This window comes from Embiotoca jacksoni, unplaced genomic scaffold (genome assembly GCF_022577435.1).
Source record: "Embiotoca jacksoni isolate LCO1_2020_lvr unplaced genomic scaffold, fEmbJac1.0.p SCAF_14, whole genome shotgun sequence".
In the NCBI taxonomy this organism is placed as follows: Eukaryota; Metazoa; Chordata; class Actinopteri; family Embiotocidae; genus Embiotoca; species Embiotoca jacksoni.
In genome coordinates, this window is record NW_027185274.1 from 9,904,652 (window position 1) to 9,928,534 (window position 23,883).

The 23,883-nt window shown below is 39.7% G+C and overlaps 1 protein-coding gene across 1 annotated transcript in view; it reads right to left on the reverse strand.

Moving 5' to 3' along the window:
* The window catches only part of zbbx (zinc finger, B-box domain containing), a 56,459-nt gene that overhangs the window by 15,653 nt on the left and 16,923 nt on the right, over window positions 1-23,883 (reverse strand). The window contains exons 8-15 of the mRNA XM_069147885.1: window positions 15,541-15,750; window positions 13,493-13,703; window positions 10,839-10,998; window positions 6,930-7,030; window positions 3,037-3,158; window positions 2,799-2,857; window positions 1,671-1,870; window positions 9-878 (exon numbers count right to left, since the gene is read on the reverse strand). Coding sequence (XP_069003986.1) covers window positions 9-878; window positions 1,671-1,870; window positions 2,799-2,857; window positions 3,037-3,158; window positions 6,930-7,030; window positions 10,839-10,998; window positions 13,493-13,703; window positions 15,541-15,750 — 1,933 coding nt within the window. The remainder of the gene's footprint in view (window positions 1-8; window positions 879-1,670; window positions 1,871-2,798; window positions 2,858-3,036; window positions 3,159-6,929; window positions 7,031-10,838; window positions 10,999-13,492; window positions 13,704-15,540; window positions 15,751-23,883) is intronic.

The window sequence follows — 23,883 nt, forward strand, 5'->3', positions numbered from 1 at the left end:
TTATTTACCTATCGATAGCTCCTCTTCCTCCTCCGATTCCACAGCTAAAGCAGGGTTCTGGATGACATTCAGGAGATGGGATGAAGGGACACAATGTGTCTCCTGATGTGACAGAGTTGATTTGAGGTCATCAGATATTGGGGTAGATGACATGGACACCGGACCATCCCCATATGTTGGAGTTGACCTATATCTAGAATATGCATCTGGAGGGGACTCATTAAATAGAGATAACGTTGATGGGGTTTTTGCAAATACACCGTATGGCACAGAGGTGGTTTGTCCCAGACCTGGTGCCGGTGTTTTCAGTGGCAGCTGTGGACTAGCAGACACGGGTGACAAAGGCAGCAGGAGTTGATTATCTGATAGAAGAAACTCTGGGTCACACAAGGAATGTTGGGATTGCTGTGGGGACATCAGATTGCTTCTTGGTGATTCGCAAAGCTTTGGAGATGAGATTGTTTCTGCAAATAACTGGGAGGACTGAGGTTGTTCTTGAAAGGAAGATGAGTCTGAACCTTTTCGTAATGGGGCTGAATAAACTCTGGGTAGTAGGGTCGACTCATTAGAGCTTGATGGTGAGACTGTGAAAGTGGACCTAAGGGACACAGATATAGATGGAGAAGGGGAGAAATGTTCTTCTGGGACTGGTGAGCTGTTACCATCCAAAGCTGAATATAAGAGAGGGGAGGGTGAAGATTTGGGAATCTCAGACTGGGAATGTGGCAATGAGGACAAAAGTTGTGGTGATTTACATTTAGCTTTTGATTTGTGAATAGTGGGAGAGCAGATGGTCCCTGGTGGCTCTGAGGCTAGTGTCTTGATTGATGCCATTGAAGTTCTTTGTGTTTCTGTGGGTTTACTTGTATGGGGCAATGCTGTGAAAAGGATGAGATACAATCAATATTAAGTGTATTATTTTGCAAGCATGCGGTCACGTTTCTGCGATATAGGAAAAAAAAAGGTTCCCACACAGGATTATCAGAACAAACCAATTAGTCCCTGTGCATTACCCCATAGCTTTATATCTTTTCTAATTTACTTCTAGCATGATGTTTGGATTGTTTTTTTCAATGTAAAAATAGAATCAATCAATTGCCTTTCACACCTGATCTACAGACAACAATGTTCTCAGTCCTTGAGGCCAGATACACTAAAACCCTGTATTATCACACTGTGCAAATGGCTCTCATAAAATAGCTTAGATCACTATAAAATGAACAAGTTATACAGCTCCGAATTGTATTTTGACTTTGCAAATACCTCTTCAGTCAGGTACTGTATTTTCTATACTTTAAAACATGAACCAGTGACATCATTTTCAGTTTTGCTAAATCGTCAGTGTAACACCACACTGTGTGCCCCTTAACAAACAAATGTCTGCCATCCATCTCTCCTCATGAGCCACTGCAGAGTGCAGAGTCATGGCAAATGTGCTTACATTGCAAAAAAGTCACATGAATTTAACAATGATGAATCAGTGGGCACACTGGAACTTATAGAGGTTTAATTTCAGGATATCTTTGTATTTATCTACATAGTTTAAATAGTGCACCTTCATGTTGCAAACCACCCCAAAAATGTACCATTCTGAACATTTTGATCTCCCCCTGGTACAAAAATGTTTCCACAGAAAGCTTTGCCCTTTTACTTTTCCCTGAAAAACTTACATTCAACTGAGCGTTGTGCTTGTGAAGTCTGAGTCTCAGATGAATGCAGCTTCTGGGCTGTTTTGGGTGCTCCAGACTGTCTGGATAGTTGTGCTGGACCGGCAGAAGAGGGGCTGACTCTTGACAACCCACCACTGGATACAGCTGTTTGGGGCACCAGTGTTTTTTCTTTCCTGGAGATTTCTTGAACAGAGGGGAACCTGTGTGTGAAAAACAGCACTTTGTGAATGACTCCACATTCACCTGATAATGTCTAAACATGTGAAAGATTTAACACATTTTACTTTAATAACAGGATTCCTTCTTAAATATGAATAGTCTGAAGGTTAAATAATGCAATTAACATTCTGCTGTTTATACCACAAACACTGAATACTGACACCAGCTTCCACAATATTGCTCTTTTGATTTTACTAAGATATGCACAGAAATGATGTGAATGATCTGATCATTTTCTCTTTCGTCTCCAAGGAACAAAAAGCTAATTAAATGAAGTGGAGACCTGTTGTTCACCTGATGGGTTACCAGCTGCTTAGAAATGTTCAGAAATCGCCCTTTAACCCTTAAATTAAAAAAAAGAGAGGTTGTCAACTCATGAGACTCATCTACTAAGTATTTACAAATTATATTGTAAATTATTGGGTTTTATGGTTTCAGCTACAAATTTCCATTCTGTGAGAAAGTATCAGTATCTTTTCTTGAGACAAATGGGAATTAAGAGAGTTTTTTGTATTCTCTCTGTAACACACATTAACACACTACATAGCCATGACATGTTGCGTAACATGCAATTGTCATTAAAAGGATTTAGGAGTCATCTCAGTTATTGTTGGTATCTTTTGGCATGGAATAAGCCGGCCTTAAACTTGTGTGTATTTCTCAGAGGAATATTACTGTGGTAGAAAAGCTGATGAACGAGAACTGATCAATAATAAATGGAGATTCTGTCAATCTTATTTAGTAGATCCACTTTTGGAATTTTCCATAGAATTCCCTTGGCTGTGTGTCTGCATGTAAGATGAGTGTAGTCGGTTCAACCTCTGCTTTTTTTTTTTTATCAAGCAGGGTAGTGTGCATGTGGTAGGTACCCGAGAGGTCCTGATACACTTATTTTAAATTGAGGCTTACTCTCTGTTGATGTCTGTCCTCTGTTCAGCAGCACAGTTCCCCTTTATGTCTCTGCATGGCTGCAGAAAACAAGAGATCAGTGTTGTGAGTGAGGCAGAGATGGAAAGACAGAATACGGCGGTGTTGTGAAGCCCTGTGTGCAGGTGTTAACATTATCTGTGTAGACTCTCCCATTCGCCCTGTGTAGAGGTTCAACATGTGTTCATGCAGGGAAAATGTTTGCTTCAGTTGTTCTCACCTCATCCAGGACTTCTATGACAAGGCACGACTCAGGTGTAGTAATCTGTGGCTCAGTTCTGCCCCTGCTGACAGGGACAGTGAACAGTGATGCACAGTAGCGACGCAAATCCTCCTCCTCAGCTAAAGACAGACACGTGCACACGCACATGCACACGCACGCACGCACGCATGCACGCACGCACACACACACACACACACACACACACACACACACACACACACACACACACACACACAAATCAAGACAGGGCAAGAGAAAAAGAGAGCCATGATGTATGTTGTAATATGAGAGACTCAGGGCATCTGTTACCTTCCTTTGTTTTTGATGCTGCCAGATTTATCTGTATAAACATATTATCTTTAGAAAGCTACTTTAAGAGGAACACATTAATTAAAGACATATTTTTATAAAAGATAATTACAGGTAAACGTGTTCTTTAATGGTAAAATTATAGTTGATAAAAGAAATCCCAACTCTGTAAGGCATTTATCATTCAGAGTTTGCACTGACAGGAGCCTTTGTCATAAACCATGCATACTGGCCGATGTACCAATCACAGGCCGAACCAACCCTCAGCATTCTGCTCACCTCTCAGGTCAATGCTCAGCTTTTGGCATTCAGCCAACTCTTCTACTGAACTTTTTTTATGCTCCGGCAGCACTGAAGGTGACCCACCTCTGAATGATAAATGATGGACATAAATTGGGGGATTAAATCAAAACCAAATATTTAATAGAATTTCCCCCCCCCAAAAAAAAAAAAAATCTGTTTTTATTATTTATTTTTTGGTACCCCTCATTATATACATTTACTTCCAAGCCATCAAAAATAACTTTTCCATCAAAAATACCTCAACATTCAGATAGGCAAACCAAAACTGGCAAAAAAACAAACAAACAAACAAACAAAACAAAACTGGCCAGGCTATTAAATATGGGTTATCATTACTGCATTATTTATAATGGCAAAAACTGAATAGAACATGTTCTTGTTGTCGATCAAACAATACCATCAGGGATGTGTCTTATCTGTCCCAAATGAAATCTGCAGCACGACTGTGGCCCCAAACTACAGCCACAGTGATAAGAAGCATCTTCAGCAACAAGAAGAACAAGTCGGATTGCATGATGAGACAGTAAGAACAGTGGCAAGTTCTCAGAGGTGCTTGAAACATCCTACCTGTGCCAAGTACCTTGAATAATTGTGCATTTCAGAGAACACCAGAATTTAAATTGATTTCTTACTGTTTACTTTACATTGCATTGAGGTAGAAAAACTCATACTTTTTAAAGTATCCTGCACTTACTTGTATTGCCTCAGACTTTTGCACAGGAGTGTAAATTCTTCTGCAGGTGAAACATGCTAACGGCCATGACTGAATACTTGAGATCAACAGACATATGTCTTCCCTTATACCCTCCTCCTCCTCCACTGATGAGAAGTCCGGGTCGTAGAGAGTTGCTCACTTGGTTCTGTATTCATTTATAATTTTGTTTAAATTGAAAGATGATGCTGACACAGCAGGGGATGAATGATGGTGTCATGGCTGAGGATACTACCTCACTGCTATGAGTACAGCACACACATGTGATCATCTACAGTTCCTATACTGTATGCCTTCGTCTTCTGGGGATATGTGTTTAATATCCATAGTATACATCATCTTACTTTGATAGGCACATGAACGCAAGTTGATCAAACGATCATAACTTGTACAACTTACTATTATAAAACCTGTATGCTGATATTTCCCTTTCTTTTCTCTTGATTTGTATGTGTTCTTCTATTGCTGTTCTACCACTGCAAGATACCTGTCTGTGCCACCTCCCTCGCTTCCTCTTTCTCTCTCATACTAACAATCTTTCTATCACATCACCACATGGGTCTGACATCTCAGGAAAATGCGAATTTAAAACAAGGGGGGGTGCTCCCTCCATGATGCCAGAAAACATCTTTTATTATTCATGGACACACACATTGCCCACCCTTTCATATTCAAAGACAGGAGAGGAGGAGAAGCTCTGCAGCCTGTTGTAATTGGCGTACATTAGGAAAGTTTGAAGCAGGTGGAAGGAATAGTTTATCAGCTGTTGAAGAGCTCTACATTTCCCAAACACAATATGGTCTTCCTTACATCTGCATGTAACAAAAAACAGTGAGGTATCAATTATTAAATTGTGAGCACAAATATGAAAGCTCTGATGTGAATTTCTATATGAATAGAGAAGGGCTGAGTTTTGCTATAGAAAAGTGAGGGATAACCAACTGTTCACTAACCATTCTTAATAGGCAAGTATAAAACATGCCTACTAATGAAACTTATAGCTTCCCCCCGGTCCGTGCATGTCATGATGCGGAGCTCGGTTTGCACGCAACAAAAGCAGTCTAAGAACTTTTTGATTGTGCTTCGTATGAGAGGAAAATGTATGTATACAAATGATAGCATAACTGCAGCCATGAAAAGAAGTTCTGAGAATCTGCACTTACCTGCTCTTTCTCAAAGACCTGGATGTGTGACACAAACTACAATAGAATTTCATTAACAGAATTTGAATTGTGAACTGAATGTAAAAAGTTGACGTTTCCGTGAGGAGCAAATACAGTTTCAGAGCAAATCAATTCAATTTCACAAGGAAACATTCAGTTTAAAAAAAAAAAAAAAAAAAAAAAAAAATCAAATTCAATTGAGAACCCCTCCTTCAGGAGGGTCTCTCAACAGCAGAGCGTTTTCAATTTAATATTACAAAATAACCATTTGGAACTAGTAGTGCAATTCTCTGATGTGAATGACTCATCTTCCAGCATGATAAAAAAAAACATCCATTCATCCATTATTTCTTCACACTTCAACCTGTACAGGGTCACAGGGGATGCTAGAGCCTATTCCAGCTGACATTGGGTCCACACTGGACAGGCTGCCAGTCCATCACAGGATGGACGAGGACAGTTCATTAAAGGGCCAGCACAGGAGACAGACCACCATCTGTGCTTATATTCACAATTTCAATTCAATTTAGAATTACCTAATAACCAAGCATAAATTTCTTTGGACCGTTGGAATAAACCAAGCCCAGGCCCAGAGAGAACATGCAAACTCCACATAGACATTGCTGACCACTTTCCCTGTGTAAAACTGTCCTCTAACAGTTTTCATGGCATTACAAAGTAATTGTTAGGGCGTGACTTTTTTTCTTTTTTCTTTGCAGCAAGCAAAAAAACAAGGATTTGAACTTAAGTTCACTGTTGCTTAATCAAGTCTTTCTTCAAAACACATCTTCTTGAGAATGTTGATTGAGGTGATGAGAGGCAGTTGACAGCCGCGGGGTCGAGAGGTTTGGAAGGGGAGAGATAATCCTGGTGTACCTGTCTCCGTTCAGCCTTGACTGGGGGGCAGAAAGTCAGAACACTCCACTGACTGATGAGCTCCAGGCCGTGAGCTCCAGACTACAGGCCGAACCCCACCCCTCTCTCCCTGCCCCATTCCTTACCCTGTCAGGCTTGAGCCACCACTAACAGCCCGCTGCCCACACAATCACAGCCAGTGATTACCCGTCACAGTGCCACGGATGGATGGGCTGGCACTGATACGCCTGACCCGTTGAGAGGGAGAGATTTTGCTATTGTGTATTTGTATATATGTGTATATGTGTGTGTGTGTGTGTGTGTGTGTGTGTGTGTGTGTGTGCTCATGCAGGCCATCTGTCAAACTACTCTTGAGCGGTTTGGCTGTTCTGTTTGAGAGCCTGTTTGTCGTATGTGTATTGAAAAGGATGGAGTGCACAGGAAAATAATTTTCAAGGTTGTATGTCAATGTCCTATTTTAGTGTCAAAAGGTGTTTTTGAACATAGAGATGTACACACGTATGTGGTTGTGCACGTGTGTGTATTACCAGTTAGGTTGCTTGTAGTCTTCTCCACAGTGTTTGTAGCAGGTACCGATACTAAATCTGTCCCAAAGGCCAGTGAGGGCTGATAAATTTCAATTGGTGTTCTGGAAACAGAAAAATCATGTTGAAATCAGGCCGGACTCCTGACAAAAAAGTAATATCAACTAACAACCGTTCCATTTTCCTTATTTCCTGAAAGCTGGATCACCCATTAGATGGACACCTTATGGTTTTGTTCTCTTGTTAGATCACTATCCTGCAGCCCCATGCAAACAGCCCACAGCAATACCTTAAGTCTAAACTCTCCAGTGCGAGGCTGTTGAGCCACACTTTGCAGGCAGCAGGGGAGTTGCTTGTAGTTTATATCTTTTCTTCAAACTTAATTCATATCTTCAAACCTGGCTATGTTTGTCTTTTCTTTGTTTCAGATCATTATATTTAATCTTGCGGGTCCTTTTCTTCATCCTCCATACATCCAGTACTTTACATGCAGTAGCCTCACTCGCCTTAGGTTGTTTGCATTGAGGCTTTTGCCAGAAAGCAGTAAAAAAAAATATATGAAGCTCTTTTGGTTCCCTCTGGTCCTGCATTTTTACCTCCCTTTGGAGATGTATGTTTGAATCCTTCCTGATACATCATACACAGTATATAATGTATTTAAATTTATGAAAAAGTACAATATGGAGCAGAGGATGAAGAGTTTAAGATCCCTAGTTGAAAAGACCAACTCTGGTAAAGTGTCTTTGAGGAGACTTTTGAATCCATACAACATTGTTCTTCACAATAAGAAAGAGCAATTTGGAGACGTTCTATGTTAAGCAATGCAGTGGCAAATTTTTATTGTCTCTTTAAAATGAAAAAAAAAAATAAAAATGAATTGGAGATAATTCAGTAATTACTGAACTACTTTGCTGAAAAACATGTTTTGAGGCATCCTGGCATCTACAGTATGTATGTGTAGCAAGACATCCTCTTCAGCACATAGAGCATCAGGTCATCCTGAAGTCACAGGAACTTACGACACAGGACACCACAGATCTACAGATAAACTCCAAAAAGCTTTCACGTCATAAAACTCATCAGGCCGAATAGACAAACATAAACTCCCCTTTCAATCTTGGGTTTGACTCTGTCTCATGCTGTGAACCAGCTGATCTCTGACCCTTCCATCAGCCCCACAAGGTGAAACTATCCAGACTGCTGCCCTATGGTTGAACATTGTTACAACTCCACAATGACTAACTCAGTCTTCAAGCTGAAACTATAATGCACGTATAATGTTTTATTCTGTTTGTTTCTCATGCAAATTAATAACACTTGTACATATCATTGATGTTTATTCATAAAAACTGTAAATCTCAGACTGAAGCGGGCTTTTTCTCTTCTTCTGATTAACCTTAATATTTATCATTAGTCGCTCTGTGTTTAAGTTAATCTCACACTTTCTGATCGTCTTAGAGTTACCATGCTCCATATTTCTTATTAAACCTAAGTAGACTTTAAACCAAGTGAAAAACACATACTTTTAATTGAGACTAATTGATTTGAATTATCTCCTGCAACCGACAACGCCGCTGTTTTATTCTCTCTCTGCTGCGCTTATAAGTGTAGTATTATGCATTCCCACCATCACTCCGCTATAGCTCAGAAATCCTGTTCATGACATGATCCATACACTACAATATATATTCATATAGTTTATTGTTGGTGTAAAAATTGTTCAATAAATATCCTTATTGACCAAGCACTTGCTCCTGTGTATTTCCTGGAAGATATTGAAAGAAATCCCTGAATGTAGAAGTCATGGTTCAGACTATGTTGACTGATCACTTTTATATATGCCTATACAGCCTATTAAAATTAAATCTTGATTCTTTCTGCTAGACGGAAAGTGGTGCCCAAATATGAATCGAAAAACCTCATAGCTCTGCTTTCATTCTTTTTTGCTCAGACATGGAGCAACATCATGACCGGACTGGAGTCTTTAAGCCAACATTTGTTCAAGATCTCATAGAAGCCATTTGTGTTTTAACCAACATACCTTATTGTGTGTAAGCCTCTATGGGGGCTCCAAGATTAGTAATTTTTTATAGTTTGACAATGAAAATGTATTTTTAAAAGGCTTTTTTTTTTTTTTTTTTAGATAAGAAAAGCCAGATTTGGGTCATAAATTTAGCATTAGATCTCTGGCGCAGTCAAATCAGGTTTTACAGATTCAGGTACGTGCCAGGATCTCAGGTTTATGCCTTTGCAGACTTATATTTCAGGGTTCAGTGCCTTGATCACAGATACTCCGGCAGTTGATGGAAGGACAAGCCTTCACTTACCCCACCCACACTGCCCATCCAACCCAGGGAATCAGAGTGATACTGCCCTGGTCACAAGGTCGCTTCCTGTAACCTGCAGGCCACGCACAAATCTACCAAGGTGATAGAGTTTACGACTGTAATGTAGCTGAGCACTTTTAGCGGATTCTTTAGAGCTTCTTCCTCCTCCACACTCCCTCCTTCTTTCACTCTTTTCCCCATTATTATTGAAGCTTGTTAAAATTCAACCACCCCTTCTATCTTTCTGCCAGCCAGCCAGTCTCTCTGTCTCTCCATTAAACTCTGCCACCATCACTGCTGCAGGCTTATTGCACTCTAGATTGGTTCTCTGGTCTATTCCACAGTTAAAGGCTGCTATGGCCGGGGACTTAGAGCATTCCTGCTCAGGCAGTCAAAGGGCCTAAAACTGCACTCTGCTCCCCTCTCCCCTGACCTGCTCTCCAGTGGACTACTCAGCCCAAAAGGAGCCGCTTAAATAAAGGCTGTAATAATGGGACCTGCTGAAGCCAAGCCCGCAGGCAGTGCACCACACAATAAGTACTAAGAAACTGCTTTGTACACTGGTGACTTCTGCAGGCTGACCACAGAGAGCCAGGAGAAATGTGCTGTGGTGACAGAAAGTGTGTGTGTGTGTGTGTGTGTGTGTGTGTGTGTGTGTGTGTGTGTGTGTGTGTGTGTGTGTGTGTGTGTGTGTGTGTGTGTGTGCACGAGAGTACATTTGTGTCCCCATTAATGGAAAAAGCAAGAGAAGGTGTGTGTGATGTGAGAAATTGGGAGTTGATGTTAAAAATGTGTGTGCATGTGGTCATATCAATGTTCACACTTGTACAAGCAGTGACCTCAGCAAATTGTCACTTAGTGACTGTGTCTGTTAAAATGGTGGCAAATTGACTACAATTTTTTGATGTCCATGGATACAAGTCACCATGATGCAACACCTCAATGATGAAAACTAAATGAATCACAATGAATAATATAAATAAAAATGTACCTTAATGTACATAGATGTAGAAAAGGAAGCAGGAAATCTACCTTCACATTAGTGCAGAAATATGTCATTTGAATTACATCACAATGGTTTTATCTGGGTTTTTAGTTGTTTTCTAAAAGTAAGTACAAAGCTTTGCACAACTGCACTAAATATATTCAATTTAACAATAATTTGGCACAGCAATGACAAATACTGTATCAAACCTACACAAACAGTAAAAATGCTATAATCACCACGTAAAGTAGTAATTATTTAAAAAATAATCACAGTCCTTACTTTTGACAGATTGTGTCACATTAAAAGCTGTGGTAAAATCTGTGATAAACACGAGACATGTCAGTGGCTAAACTAAAGAGTTATGTCTCGCTTAGCAACCATATGTTTTTCCTCTGGAGGCACAAAACCAAACTGTGAGCTTCTTCAATCACGTAAAGTTCTAAAATTATAAAGAACTAAAACTATATGTTGTCATGCATAATGAAGAGGGGAGAAGCAAAGCTTTTCATGGCGGCTACTGTCTGAATATGATGAGTGAAGCCTACGTGGTTTAGAATATGTACTGTATGTGTGGTGCATGCACATTGTTGTCTGTACCTGCGGTGCTTCTTGAGAAGCAGTCTGTTCATGTAGGTGAGGCTGCTTTCTGTGAACTCCACCTTGACAGGTAGCCTCTCTTCTCCCCCTCCTCTTCTTCGTCCTTCAGCTCCTCTGTCTGGCGGAAGGTCCGCTTGGGTTGCCATAGCTGTCATTGATACTAAGAGGAATATGAGGAGGGGGAGATCACACACTAATAAAGTTAAGATAAGAGGATGAAAACATAGCCTTAAGGTAAGAAAGAGTGAGACTAAGGTAGAAAGGGAAGCAGGGAAATATAATCCGCCAGCTTCTCAACACACCTCCTTCCAAGAAGTGAGAGAACACCTTGTCACCATGCCAAAAGTGCCAAAACACAAACAGACAGGAGAGAGCCCCCTGGGAATGAGAAGAAGATGCACACAATACAAAAGGAACATAGTGAGTGCATAAGAGAAAGGGAAAGATAGAAGTAAGAAAGAAATGTTATGATTGTACTCCAGACACTTTGGCAGTCTACAGTGGCAGCTTTAAATTGGGCCGGGGTGCCATTGGTCTGACAGAAATAATTAGGGCTGGAGGGGCTAGCAGCAATTTGCAGAGCAGAGCGAAAGGTAGAGGAGAAGAGTATGTCCAAGCAGTAAAGAAGAGAAAATAAGAGGGCTAATAAAAAGCACAATCACCTAGACACATACACGCAGAACCTGGAATAATAATGATAATAATACACACCAACATAAAACTGGACACACAATAACTGCACTGCACGTGTGGCAACACAGTATATGGGAAAAGGCACAAAAATTGCCTGACACAGTGGAGCTTGTGTACACACACATTCATACAGCAGAGGCGATTAGTGGTGTGGTGTGGAGTTGGGCCACCACTAACATTGCTCTCATTATCTCAATATGCAACTGCCATGGATTACCTCCTACTGCAGCGGTAAGCACTTTCTATGCGGCCCTAACAGATCAATGCACAGACAGGGAGAAGGAAGCGGGAAAGCTGAGGAGAACATGAAAATGGAAGGGAAGAGTAGAGGAAGAGCTCGGAAGGGAAGTATGGAGAAAGGTGAAAAAAATTACAAGAACGCATGTAATTTTTACTGATATGTGGTTAGTAGTATTCTTATACAACAGCCCGTTCACTCCATTCCCATCAATGCCCGCGAGAGCCATGAGCGGAGGCATTATGTTTCTGGGATGTCTGTGTGTCCTGTCAATTCTCGTCTCAGAAACACCCTGAGAAAATGTTTTCAAATTTGGCACAAAGGTTCACCTGGACTCAAGGATAAACCGAGTAGAATTTGCTAGCCAAAGGTCAAAGGTCAAGGTTACTGTGACCTCAAAAAACAGGTTTGTGGCTATAACTCAATAATTCATATGCTAATTACAACAACATTTTCAATTCTAATAGGAAAAAATTAAGTGATGACATTTTGTATCCGAAAGGGCAGAGGTCACCTTCACCTTCATCAAACTGTTCTGCAAAAACATGTTTCTGGCCATTGTTCAACACCATAACTTAGGAACAGAAGGGCAGATTATAAACATATCTCACATTTGGTTGAAAATGTGTTTGAAGCATTCATGTTTAGAATTTATAACTTCTCTGTAGCAACATCCATATTTAAAGTATTGTCAATAGTCATGGCTACAACTTTGTGTTCTATCTGAATCAGTGTTATTGGCCAAGGATGTGAACACAATGTGGCTTTGTTTATCGATCTATGTATTGTTTAATTAATTTACAGACTAATACAGTAGATAGCAGAACAAGAACAACAAAGACTAACAAAGTCAAGCCAAGTCAACCTATGGATGTAAACTGAAACTGGTTGGCTAAGTCATGCAACCATAAGGCAGTAAATGCAGTCTTTTGATGCACGATTAAAACGGAACTTTGCTTTTTACCAAAGTAGGGTTACCTACTTTTACTTGAAGTTGCATTAATTAATATTTGTATACTAATTATGAAATGACTATGTGTAATGTGAAAGGTTTGACTGACGGTAAAATGCCGATACAGTTATCACCCAACTGCATTTCTACACAGTACTCCAGCCAGCTGATGGATTAACAACAAGCTAGAGGAGAAGGAGAATATATGAAAAGATTATGGGCAAGTTCACCTTATGAACACTCATGCATTCTAATGCAGTCCAACTCAAGCACCTTGCAGCAGATCACCTACTATCAGCATACATAACATCATTTATAGTTTAATCTCGTTGAATCTGTGGCACTCTCAACACAAATTAAACATTGTGAGGTTCCAGGGGAGTTATTTGCTGCGAGGCTCTTGTACTGCATTGCATTAGATGCCCCACTCTAACGCACTGTAAATACAGTGAAAGAGGAGAGGGCAGAGAAAGAAAATAATGAGAAACAGTAGCATGAAAGTAAAGGACGAGGATTATTTCCTCATCAGTCTCATCCATAATACTGGCAACATTTAAATCTCGAGAAACTATGAATACTTTCCAACCGAAGAATTAGGCCTGTTTTCTCCAAAAGAAGGATGGCGTTTCTAACAGGATAGTACCGTACATGTGACCATCGATGATGGTTTTATGTGTTGCCAGGTTATGACATCGACCCCCTCCCTCACCCACCCCCTTCCTGTGTTTATGTGTTTGTCTGTGTGCCTTCGACCATGTCGAAGCAGTTCACCTGGTCTGACGGGTATCCACATTGCCTCCGCGGTCATGGCTTCTCTTCTTCCATCCATTCTCTCCCCTCTCCATTGTCTCAGAGCCTCCTGGAAAGATTTTGCAGACTCCTCCTCGTTGTAATCTCCGTTAAGAAGCAGGGAGGGGGATTCTTTCCTATCTTCTCCGGCGATTACCTCCGTTTTCACTTCTCCATGACTCACAACCAACACCTGCAACAAAAGGAATATCTCATGAATGTAGCTTCAGTAACTGATGGCCAAAATGTGATGTAAGACAAAGAAGCTCCCAAACTGTGTGAGCATACAGTCTCATTACTAAAGGGCAGCACAAGTACGACTCACAGATACTCTTTTTTTTCTCATATACTAACACAAACAAATTTACATGAAGTAGATGTTTGCATTACTAAATATAAATGTGTTGCTGACGATTTTCCATGCACTACTGTCTGCTGATTCTGCAGGCAGGGACAAGCAACAATGCGTCTTTTAAGTTTACGTTGTTGTAGCGTTGACTATAACTTCCATTATTTCAAAGGAACGCAATCGATATTCATATTAGACCTCTAAGTATCAGATCAACTGAAATAAAATTCATATGAAATTTCAGAGTAATGTTCATCGGAAGGAAAATAATAGAATGATTTATGTCTTTACATCCTTAATACATAAGTATCCACCTGAACAACTAAAGAGTCAGCCGTCATTCAGTAGCAGTAGTAATTTTCTCATTTCCAGATTCTGGAAATCATATAAAGGTAAACAAGGTCTGCTAAAAACTCAACAATTTGAACTATTACACCTCAGATCCACAGTGATGGGACACCTTAATGGCTTCTCCTCCTCGGGCTCCCTTTATAATACACTAAAAGTATTCTTGGAACCTTCACATATGAAAAACTGTAATTAGGAAAACTGTTATACCAGTCTACGCATTTTTTCTGCACACCAAAACACAGTTGGCTCCAATGTATGTGTCAAAATAATGAATCTCAATTATCTACAGAGGTGTACAGAGGGTTCATATTTTTTTATATATTCAGCCAACAGGATTTCAAATATATTGACCTTCATGTACAGGAAGGAAGTTGATGTAGCTGTTGCCTTTCAGATTGGTGATTTATCATGGCTGTTTCTGAAGCCTAAACATGTTCAGTAAGTTAAATACTAGCTTGATACAGTATATATATAATTTTCTCAGTACCTTCTGACCCCAGCTGTTTGAAATGACTGCTGTGTGAATAAGGTCAACTGAGCTCTGTGGTGTAAAGAGTCTGAAATGTCAATCTAACTGTTTTTGCCAGACCTACACTGCTGGAGGGCATTATTTGGTCCAGAGGTACATACAGTTCACACGCCTGCCTGTAGATACAGCCTGTGGATATGGCGTCAATTAGGGTTTGTTTGAAATCTTTTCAATTGACTCACAGGGTGCTGAGGTAAAACTCACATGGTGTAGAGGCTTGTTTAATATGTTTCTACTGCATTGTCACAGCAAGTGAACTTTAAATTGAAAGAAATTTGGTTCACAGTTCAATAACCGCTTGAAAATAATACTTGTTAATTGTTGGGGCAGTCTTTGTAAAAGCATGTCCAGAACAAACACTAAGACAAACCTGACCTGTGTTGTCACAAGCTAATACTCAGAAGCATATGAAAGGGCACATACTGAGGTAATAAAAATCTCATTGGCACAAGCAGAAGATCTGCATCAACCTAGTTTTTCTAAATTCCTTTTTAAGAGATCCTGTCTTCTCTTGGTTTGTCAAAAACTCAATACCATGTGCATTTCTTGATCAGGTTCAGAGGAGTCAAACCAGTAAGTGGTTTCCTGCAGTCTTTAATGTGGTGAGTTAGGAGGAGTTTGTTTATTGTGCTTGTCTGTTATGTGCTCGCAAATCAATAAACTGCGTATACTGTAGAGTATAGGCCGGATTAAGTCAATGCATCTTCACAAAATTCTATAAATGTATAAATAAATTATCACTTATACAGTACATGTAGTGGTGAAGGTGAGAAAATAAGTATAGCCGTAGTTACCACCTACCTCGTTGCAGTCAGAGTAATATTCCATATGTTTTTGCTCAGCCTGTGTTCCTTTTTCTGGGCTCTCGTCTCCTCGTCTGGTAATCGCATAGTCTGTGATGGTGGGATCGGAATTTGGGGTGGTACTGGGACTGGGATAGGAGCTCGGGTTGTTCTGTTTCTGGAAGCACCTGACAACATCTTGAGTGCTAACATGGGTCTGTAAGTCTGTCTGTAACAGAGGAGCAAAGTGTGTGACACAAGATTAAGATTGTTGACGCTGAACAGAATTACAGCATCTAAATACAATAAAATAGCAGGGATATTAAGTGAATCAGGAGCGGATGGAAAATAAAAGACAAACTAATGTACATGCAATGAATAAAAGCAAGCGAGTTGATGCATTATACATCGAGTTAAAGCAAGAAGTGAAGCATAAAACAAGAAATTGATCCATGAGGCAATCTTTTAAAAATGTATTTTTTGTTATTTAGGTTTTTATAGACTGTAACGATTCAGCTAGCCTAAGTTCCACTCTATGATGAAATATTTCACAGTTCAATCTTCTTGTTGAATGTTTACATTACCAAAGTCAGCAACGATTCTGCCCATCAAGCAGCAAAAAATGTAGATCAGATGGCTTTTCTGTTCACTGAGAGTAAGGAAGTAGACTGCTCATCGCCAGTGCTGTTATTGTCACCACTGCAACTGCGATCAACAACAACAAGCTTCGTATGATCAAACTGTAGACACGAGATGTATCAGTCACAGTTTTTCCACAAATGAAGGTAATAAGTACCAAGCAAGCCCCACTTGATGTACACTAATGACATAAAGGCAATGAGATGAGGCCACTCCAGACAGCTGCCATGAACCCCATTTAAAGGGTACAGCCTAATCATTTTAAGTGCTCATACCTACATCACTGGCATAACCTTGAAAGCCACAGCAGTGATCTCCATTTTACGTAATATGTGCACCTTTATTTTATGTAAATTAATCCACAAAAAGCAGAAAGATACTGGGAGTGTGTATCACATGACCAAGCTGGTAGCACAAGTCATGTTTACTGCTTTTATTATATCCCATTTTAGCTACAAAGCAATGCGGATTTAAACTTTGTCCAATAAAAGATCGCACACGCGCGCGCACACACACACACACACACACACACACACACACACACACACATCCTCAGTTTTTCTTGGAAAAAATGCATTTACATACAGTGTGATCAGATATCTCCCTATTGGATGAGAGAATGTGAAGCACACTACAAAAGTGCTGATTGATTTTCTGTATACCACAGGCTGAATTCATTATTCTCTTTCATTAATCACCACTGACCAGTAGGGCTGCTCAGGTTAACCCATTTGGAAACTGATATCTCGTCCTTTAGAGTGTCCAACAGAACCACAGAAACAAATGAGGAGTTACGGAAAGGTGGAGGAACTGAAACAGGTTTGGGCCATGCTAAGAAGCTAAAAATAAATTTGGTAATTTCATGAAATATTTTACTGCTTTTCAATTCTTGTCACCTTTGCTGGCAGCCACTGACAACAGCTAACACTAGAATGATGCTCTTTTGTAGATCTCTTTCACACTCCACCTCAAACTCAATTATTTATCACCAATCACCTCTATCTAGAATTCATTTAAAGTGAACAACGGTTTTGCTCCATATTGACAGGTTTCCATGACAAAAAGGAGTGCAGCTGACAATATACATAGCCATTGGCAAACAAAGCCTGTCAGCTTCTTAGTCAGTGGGTGACTTAAGTCATTATGCAAAACTGGCTTTCACCATTTAGGAACCCAACAAAAGCTGTGAAAAATGGAAAGGTAGAAGGCTTACTTTTCTAACATACTGCTATACTGCAGCCAAAGCCTGATGGTCTGTGATTTAGATTTTGTAAGTGTGGACAAACAATGTGGGTTAACCGGTTTTAAAATATAATAAACTGTACCAAAGAAATGTCAGTGACAATTGAGTAGCAGATCTGAATTATCTGAGGATCTGCTTAAGCTAAACAAGTGTAAGTTTAAATGTACAGCAGGTAAGTAACTGTTGTACTGAAGAATATACAGCACCAAAGAATCAGTAGCACAGAAATGCCAACCAGAAATGAGACAATATGCTTCCAGCAGCAGATCAGTTATTGTTGTTAAAAACAATTCACAGAGATTGGCATTCAATACAGGCCAATTATTCTGTATCATTTTTCTTTTGCATGATTTTCAACTTTATATTTTCAAACAGGGAAGGAAACCCAGTCTTTGCATTTCTTTTTGATTGCTTTATGTTTTCAGAAAAGCGTTTTGTTATATCTCACGTGGCTTTGACACTTTGTTTGCCCTAGTTCACACCTCCAATGTACATTTTTACTATGTTGGAATTATGACAAAAGGAGGATTTGATGACATTAAGCGTGACACTTTTAACAGCTCTTTAAAATCTCAATGTCGGCTGGTGAAACCAGCAGCTTTACTCTGATATGATCAACCACCTGAATTTCTACATTTGTGTGGAGCTTGACTGTCACGCATGCAGCATGAGACCATGTTTTCCAGTGTGGTATTTGTGGGTTTTAATGACTTCTGCATTGTGAGCTCCTAAACGTGGACCTGCAGCCCTTACAGAGATTCACACTGCCTGATGAGATTCTTTAAAATAGAAGAAACTTTTTGAACATAGAGGAAAAAGGAGCAGGAACCTTTGTGGTGACCTTGGTAATTTAACTCATAACACTATCTAACATGTGGGTGGGATATCTATCAACCAAATATGCATTAACTGTGACACACAGCAGACCTCTTTGAGCATTACATCACTTCTCTTGGCAACACCAGACATTTTCTCCTGCAGGATGGAAGCAACATCATATGTTTAGTGGATCCTTGTCAGGACCTCTTTGTCTATGTGATGGATTCTCCATTTGTTCTTGAACAGTTGCATACTGTAATAACGCTGTTATACATGGATCAATTTGTATAAGTCCAATTTGGCAAAGACAGAAACTGAAATATATTAGGTCTACTCAGTGATGAAAGCAAAACAGAGCTCATTCAGTGATGCTCTATCCGTGTGCTGAATTCAGTATCTCGTGGGAGGGAATTTGCCAGTGGCTATAAAATCTTTAAGAATCAAATCTTTGTCTGAAAACAATCCTACAAGCCTGGGGACATAATTTTTCTCATCTTAAGACCCTCTCATGGCAAATCTGTGCATCGTACGAAGTTTTAAACAGTACATATGCTAAAGCCATCCTTCTCGCTCTCTTTCTCTATTCGGTCATCAGCCAGCTGGGTTTACAGGTGCCCGTCAATGGACACTGAAGGTGCTGTTATGCCTCAAACTAAGAGCTTGTCAGTTCATCCAGCAGTATCTGAATGCCCCTTTCGAGGTACAATTGCTATGGGCCAAGTCTGGCAGTAACTTTCTCAAACGTACAATCCAAAAATCATCCCAACCTCACACAATCGCCAACTGTTCAGAGTTGTAGGAGTAGGTGAGGCTTTGAACGTCTCTCAAGCTCTCTTTTTTCCTTCTCTAAATAACTTCTGTCACTTTTCATGTGTACAGCTGATATCATGTTGGAGGTTCCCAGCAACAGCCGAAAGAAATTTGGGGATTCAGCTTTTGTCAGCTACGCTCCAAAGCTGTGGAACAAACTACCTGTTAGATATCAGGGAAGCTAGCTTGGTAAATACTTTTAAAAGAAAGCTCAAAACATATCTCTTTACATTCACATTTTAACTAGCTACTCTTTAAGCTCTCTTGCACTTGCCTGCACTTGAACTACCGCGCCTTTAAAGTGCATATTGCTTATTTTATATTTTAACTCTAGTTGTGTTTAATTTTATGCATTTATCTGTTTCTTATGCATTTTATGGGTTCTGATGCATTTTATCTGTTCTTCTGCATCTCATTTATTTTCTACATTTTTAAATGTTCCTTTATATCTGTTTTTATGTGACACACTGCATATAATTATCTTGCTGTAAAGCACTTTGAGCTGCATTTCTTGTATGAAAGGTGCTATTCAGATAAAGTTTATAATTATTATTATTATCAATGCAAAGACTGCCTTCAAGGAGACACTATCCAAAAGTGTGTGCTGGTATCAAAATATCACAGTGCACTGTCAAGAATTCACAGAGACTTTATACAGTTTTTCACTCTTATATATACCAAGGAGTAACGTGCAAAGTTTTGTCCATTCGTCCAACTATTTTCGACAACGTGGTGAAGCTTGGTGTTTACAAAGTCAGGTTTGCTTAGGCTTCATCTCTTCTTCATTTGGGTTGACAGTTAACTAAACGTTTAACTAACAGTCATTTTCAACAGTCAACTGTGTAATTTGACAGAAAGCAAATGAATAAACAAGAATAATAATAACAATAATAATAATAATAATAATAAAAATAATAATAATAATATAATTGAAAAAGGTTCCATAATCATGCTAGTGGGCAAAAAACCCAAACCAAACCAAAAAAAACCTGCTCTATTGATATCTGCTGTGAATTGTGCACAGAACGAATGGAAAATCTACAGTTCAAGCCAACACTTTGGCACACAGTATCAGCAACATCTATGTGGGGCAACTTCAACTACACCAGCTCCAGGATGCTGTTTCAGCTCTGCAATCACCACCTTTGACTTGCCTCTTTTAGGGAGCAATGGAAAATTAAATTTTCCTTTGAAACACCATACATTAAAGTGATGCAGGGGAGGCTTTCCACTTCTCATGTGACCAGGCTTAGTGTCTCTCCTACCCTTACTCTATTATTCAACTGTACAAGAGCTCTTTGTGGTTTCAGGTACCTCAAATCGGATTATTACACAAGTAAAAAAAATATAAAAACTGCAATATAAAGACTAAGCTCACATGGTGCTGTAGTTTTCCTTAATGTTGCACCCAATAAAAAAAGAGACGTGAGTGGGGACAATAAAAAAAAAAAAATCATATAATTTAAATTAGCTTTATTAAACATGCTAATGTAAATGTTTGTGTTATTGTATAACTAAAAACGACCTGTTAAGTGTTTTGATATGCCATGGCACAACCACACCCATCCTGTACTCTACACGGGTTAGGTGGGTGTGTGTGTGAGAGAGGCCGGACACACGAGCTGATGAAGCCCTGATGAAAGCCCCAACACAGGATATTGATGAAATGAATACTCATTTTATCTTTCTCTCACTCATTCTTTCCAAGGCAAATGAAAAAGGATTAGCGGAGGAAAGAGAGAGATTTGCCTGCATCAGCTGCATGTGTATAATCCACAGCCTTTACATCTTGCCAAAATAGACAGTTTTGCGCTACCGGTGGCTAAAGTGAGGACAGAAACACAAATGAACACTTGAAGAGATACGGAGAGTGAGTTGTCGTGTGTGGTTTCACTGAGCTGTTTCAGTGTGTGCACTTTTTGTCTCTGTCAGTGTGCATGGCTTTGTTCCACTACGATGGTAACCCAACACATATTAGTGTGTTGACCCCAACCAGCAGTCAGGTAGCACGTCCACATAACAACTGAACAAGCAGATTACGATGATAAACTGATATGTTCTGTAAAAGGGCTGGTTAATCGTGGTTGTTCCAAGTCGTACAGTTCTACACATTAACAAGCAGAAAGCCTCAGGCCTCACGTAAGGAAAAACATGTTGTCGGATCAATCCCAGAAATTACTGTACATATTCACAGAGCTATATCCTTGCACAAAGAGTACATCACAGAGGAGTACGTCTCTTTGTGAGTACTTTTAGATGAAAATAATAGCACCCAAGAAAACAACGAAGAAGCTGGGAGCATTGCACACATCCTGGGAGCGAAAACAGCACCGCTAGCAGAAAATAGAAGATCCCCCAAAAGCCAAAAGTACATATAGGAACAACACAAAACATGCAAGCCATTAAATCAGTCCACATGAAGAAACACTGCGAAAGAAAATGAATACATGCCCTCTGCATATAGAAGGAACCAAGTAAGTATGAATGCACAAAAGAGAAAAACAAACTCCACTTCGCTAATCTTATATTAATCAAGTTAAAAAAGGACGAGACCTGAATTTGGCCACAAGAGGCTCCTTCTGTCTGTTTACCAGCTTCCTTCTTTCTCTCTAGTCCCAAATAGCGCTTGGTCTTGCGACCAAGATGAACGATAATATAACAGGTCGCTGCAGTTAATGCAGCAGGTTGGCATGGTTCTAAAGCATGCTATACTATGCTACGGAGGGGGGGGGGGGGTGACAATAGCAGAATCATTTCTCCTACACCAACTCATTGATAGTTTGATAAAAAAAAAGTTCCTTTGAGAAACAGTTCATTAAAGCAAGCATACTTAAGATAACAAATCGGTGCTTTTGATGTTATCTAAAGAGTTTAAGTCTAAAGTTTGTTAAGAATGTTGGTGAAAAATTATTGTCGTGTGAAAAACAAGCAATATCTGCTCAATATCCCATACTATGTAGTTTAAACTGCTATGATCTTATGTATCGATAAGATCATTTGAAAACTCCCCATGTTTACACATTCACAGGGTGTTTGAACAACACAGCATATTCTGTCTCATTATGAGCATTTGGTATATCTTTGGATAAATGAGGTTCCCTGTTAAAAATGCTTTCCATACAAATTTTATTTAATAGTCCATTGCTTAACAAATACAAACCATTGTTTGAGTGAGTGAGTGAGTGTGTGTGTGTGTGTGTGTGTGTGTGTGTGTGTGTGTGTGTGTGTGTGTGTGTGTGTGTGTGTGTGTGTGTGTGTGTGTGTAAGTCTGTGCATGTGTGGTCAGAGCTGGGTGTGCCCTGTATTCTGTTCGTGATGTAGTGTGAAGTGTTTTGTGTGAGTTCAGCATACAGATCTGTGTGTTCATGTAAATCATTTAACTGTATACCCATAAATATACACACTGGAGGGGTTTAAGAAGTGCAGGTTTTGCGTAAGTTTGTGACCGAAGATCCGTCAAAGTTGTCGGATATCAACAACGTCCAACATGACTATAGTATGTTAAATTGCCACATCTTTCTATTACAACTCTTGATGTATGCACAGCATAGCGATGTTTAATTCTGGCAGGTCAATCAGCTCTCAACTTCGTTTTATTTCTTTATCCTACATTGCCTTAATACATGGATGTGCAAAATAGAATGTCACATTTGTCATCCATGGCTTTTATCGGTACTCACAATTATTAAAATTAATAGATGCAGTCTGGGTAGATGTACTGCAGAATCTTTGTCTACTTTGTGGATCCAGCACAAGTGTATTGGCTCAATCAAACTCTCTGCCCTCGACCCGCTGCCTTGTCTTTCTGTCCTTTCTTTGACTGACGACTGTGGTTGCTGGTGTTGGGTTGAGTGCTGCCTGAGGCCTGTTGTTCTCTGTTCTCTGTCAGAATGTGTTTTTGCGTGAGTTTGTGTAAGATTGTATGACATCATTTAAAATCAATATCCCAATTAATTGCCACATTTACCTTGGTAAGGATGATTCATTTAACAATTTCCTTTTAGCAGAGTTCCAAAGAGATTTTGATTTGTTTGCCCCACTAATTCAACATTTACTATTTTTTTAGTTTTTAAAGTAATAATCTCAGAGATTTTCATTTAAATAGATGCTAACTCACTGTCAAGGGATGGTGATTGAGCAGGTGGCCCACTGATGAGAGCCCTTGCATTTATTACAATGCGAACAACAGGCTCTGTGTCTGTGGCAACGCTCCCAAGAAAAATCAGAAGTGGCGCACAATTAGTGATGCAATTGCCATCACCTAACAGTGGTTATTCCACCAGAGAGGGTTGGCAGAGCTAACACAATAGGCTCAACTGCCAACTGACTGATGGCACAGTATACAGCGTTTGGATCTCTGGGAAGTGAAGTACAAAAACACAGTTGCAATTACTGCTTAATGCCATAGGTGGTGCCTCATAGAACAAAACATATATCTCTGAGATTGCAACTGAGTTTGCCAATTGTTTACTGTCTGAAATGTATCAAATTGTATATCTCTGACAATAACATCGTTATGGCATACTCACTGGGTTAAACACATACTAACTGACAGCGATTGGTTGTTTGTTAGTAAAGTAAGCTTTGATTCATTGTTGAAGTTGAAATAATTCATTTACGAGAGAAAGTCGATTAAACAAATTATTTGATTTACTGACCAGCCGTGGTTTGTTTGTGTGTGTGTGTGTGTGTGTGTGTGTGTGTGTGTGTGTGTGTGTGTGTGTACACATACAAAGGGGAGGATAGGGGGCTGAAGTACAGAAAGAGGATGAAAGATAAGAGAGGTTAAAATAAGTAGAAACTGTAGTCAGGGATGCAAGAAATGCAAAAGAAGGAATGAGTGAAGCAGAA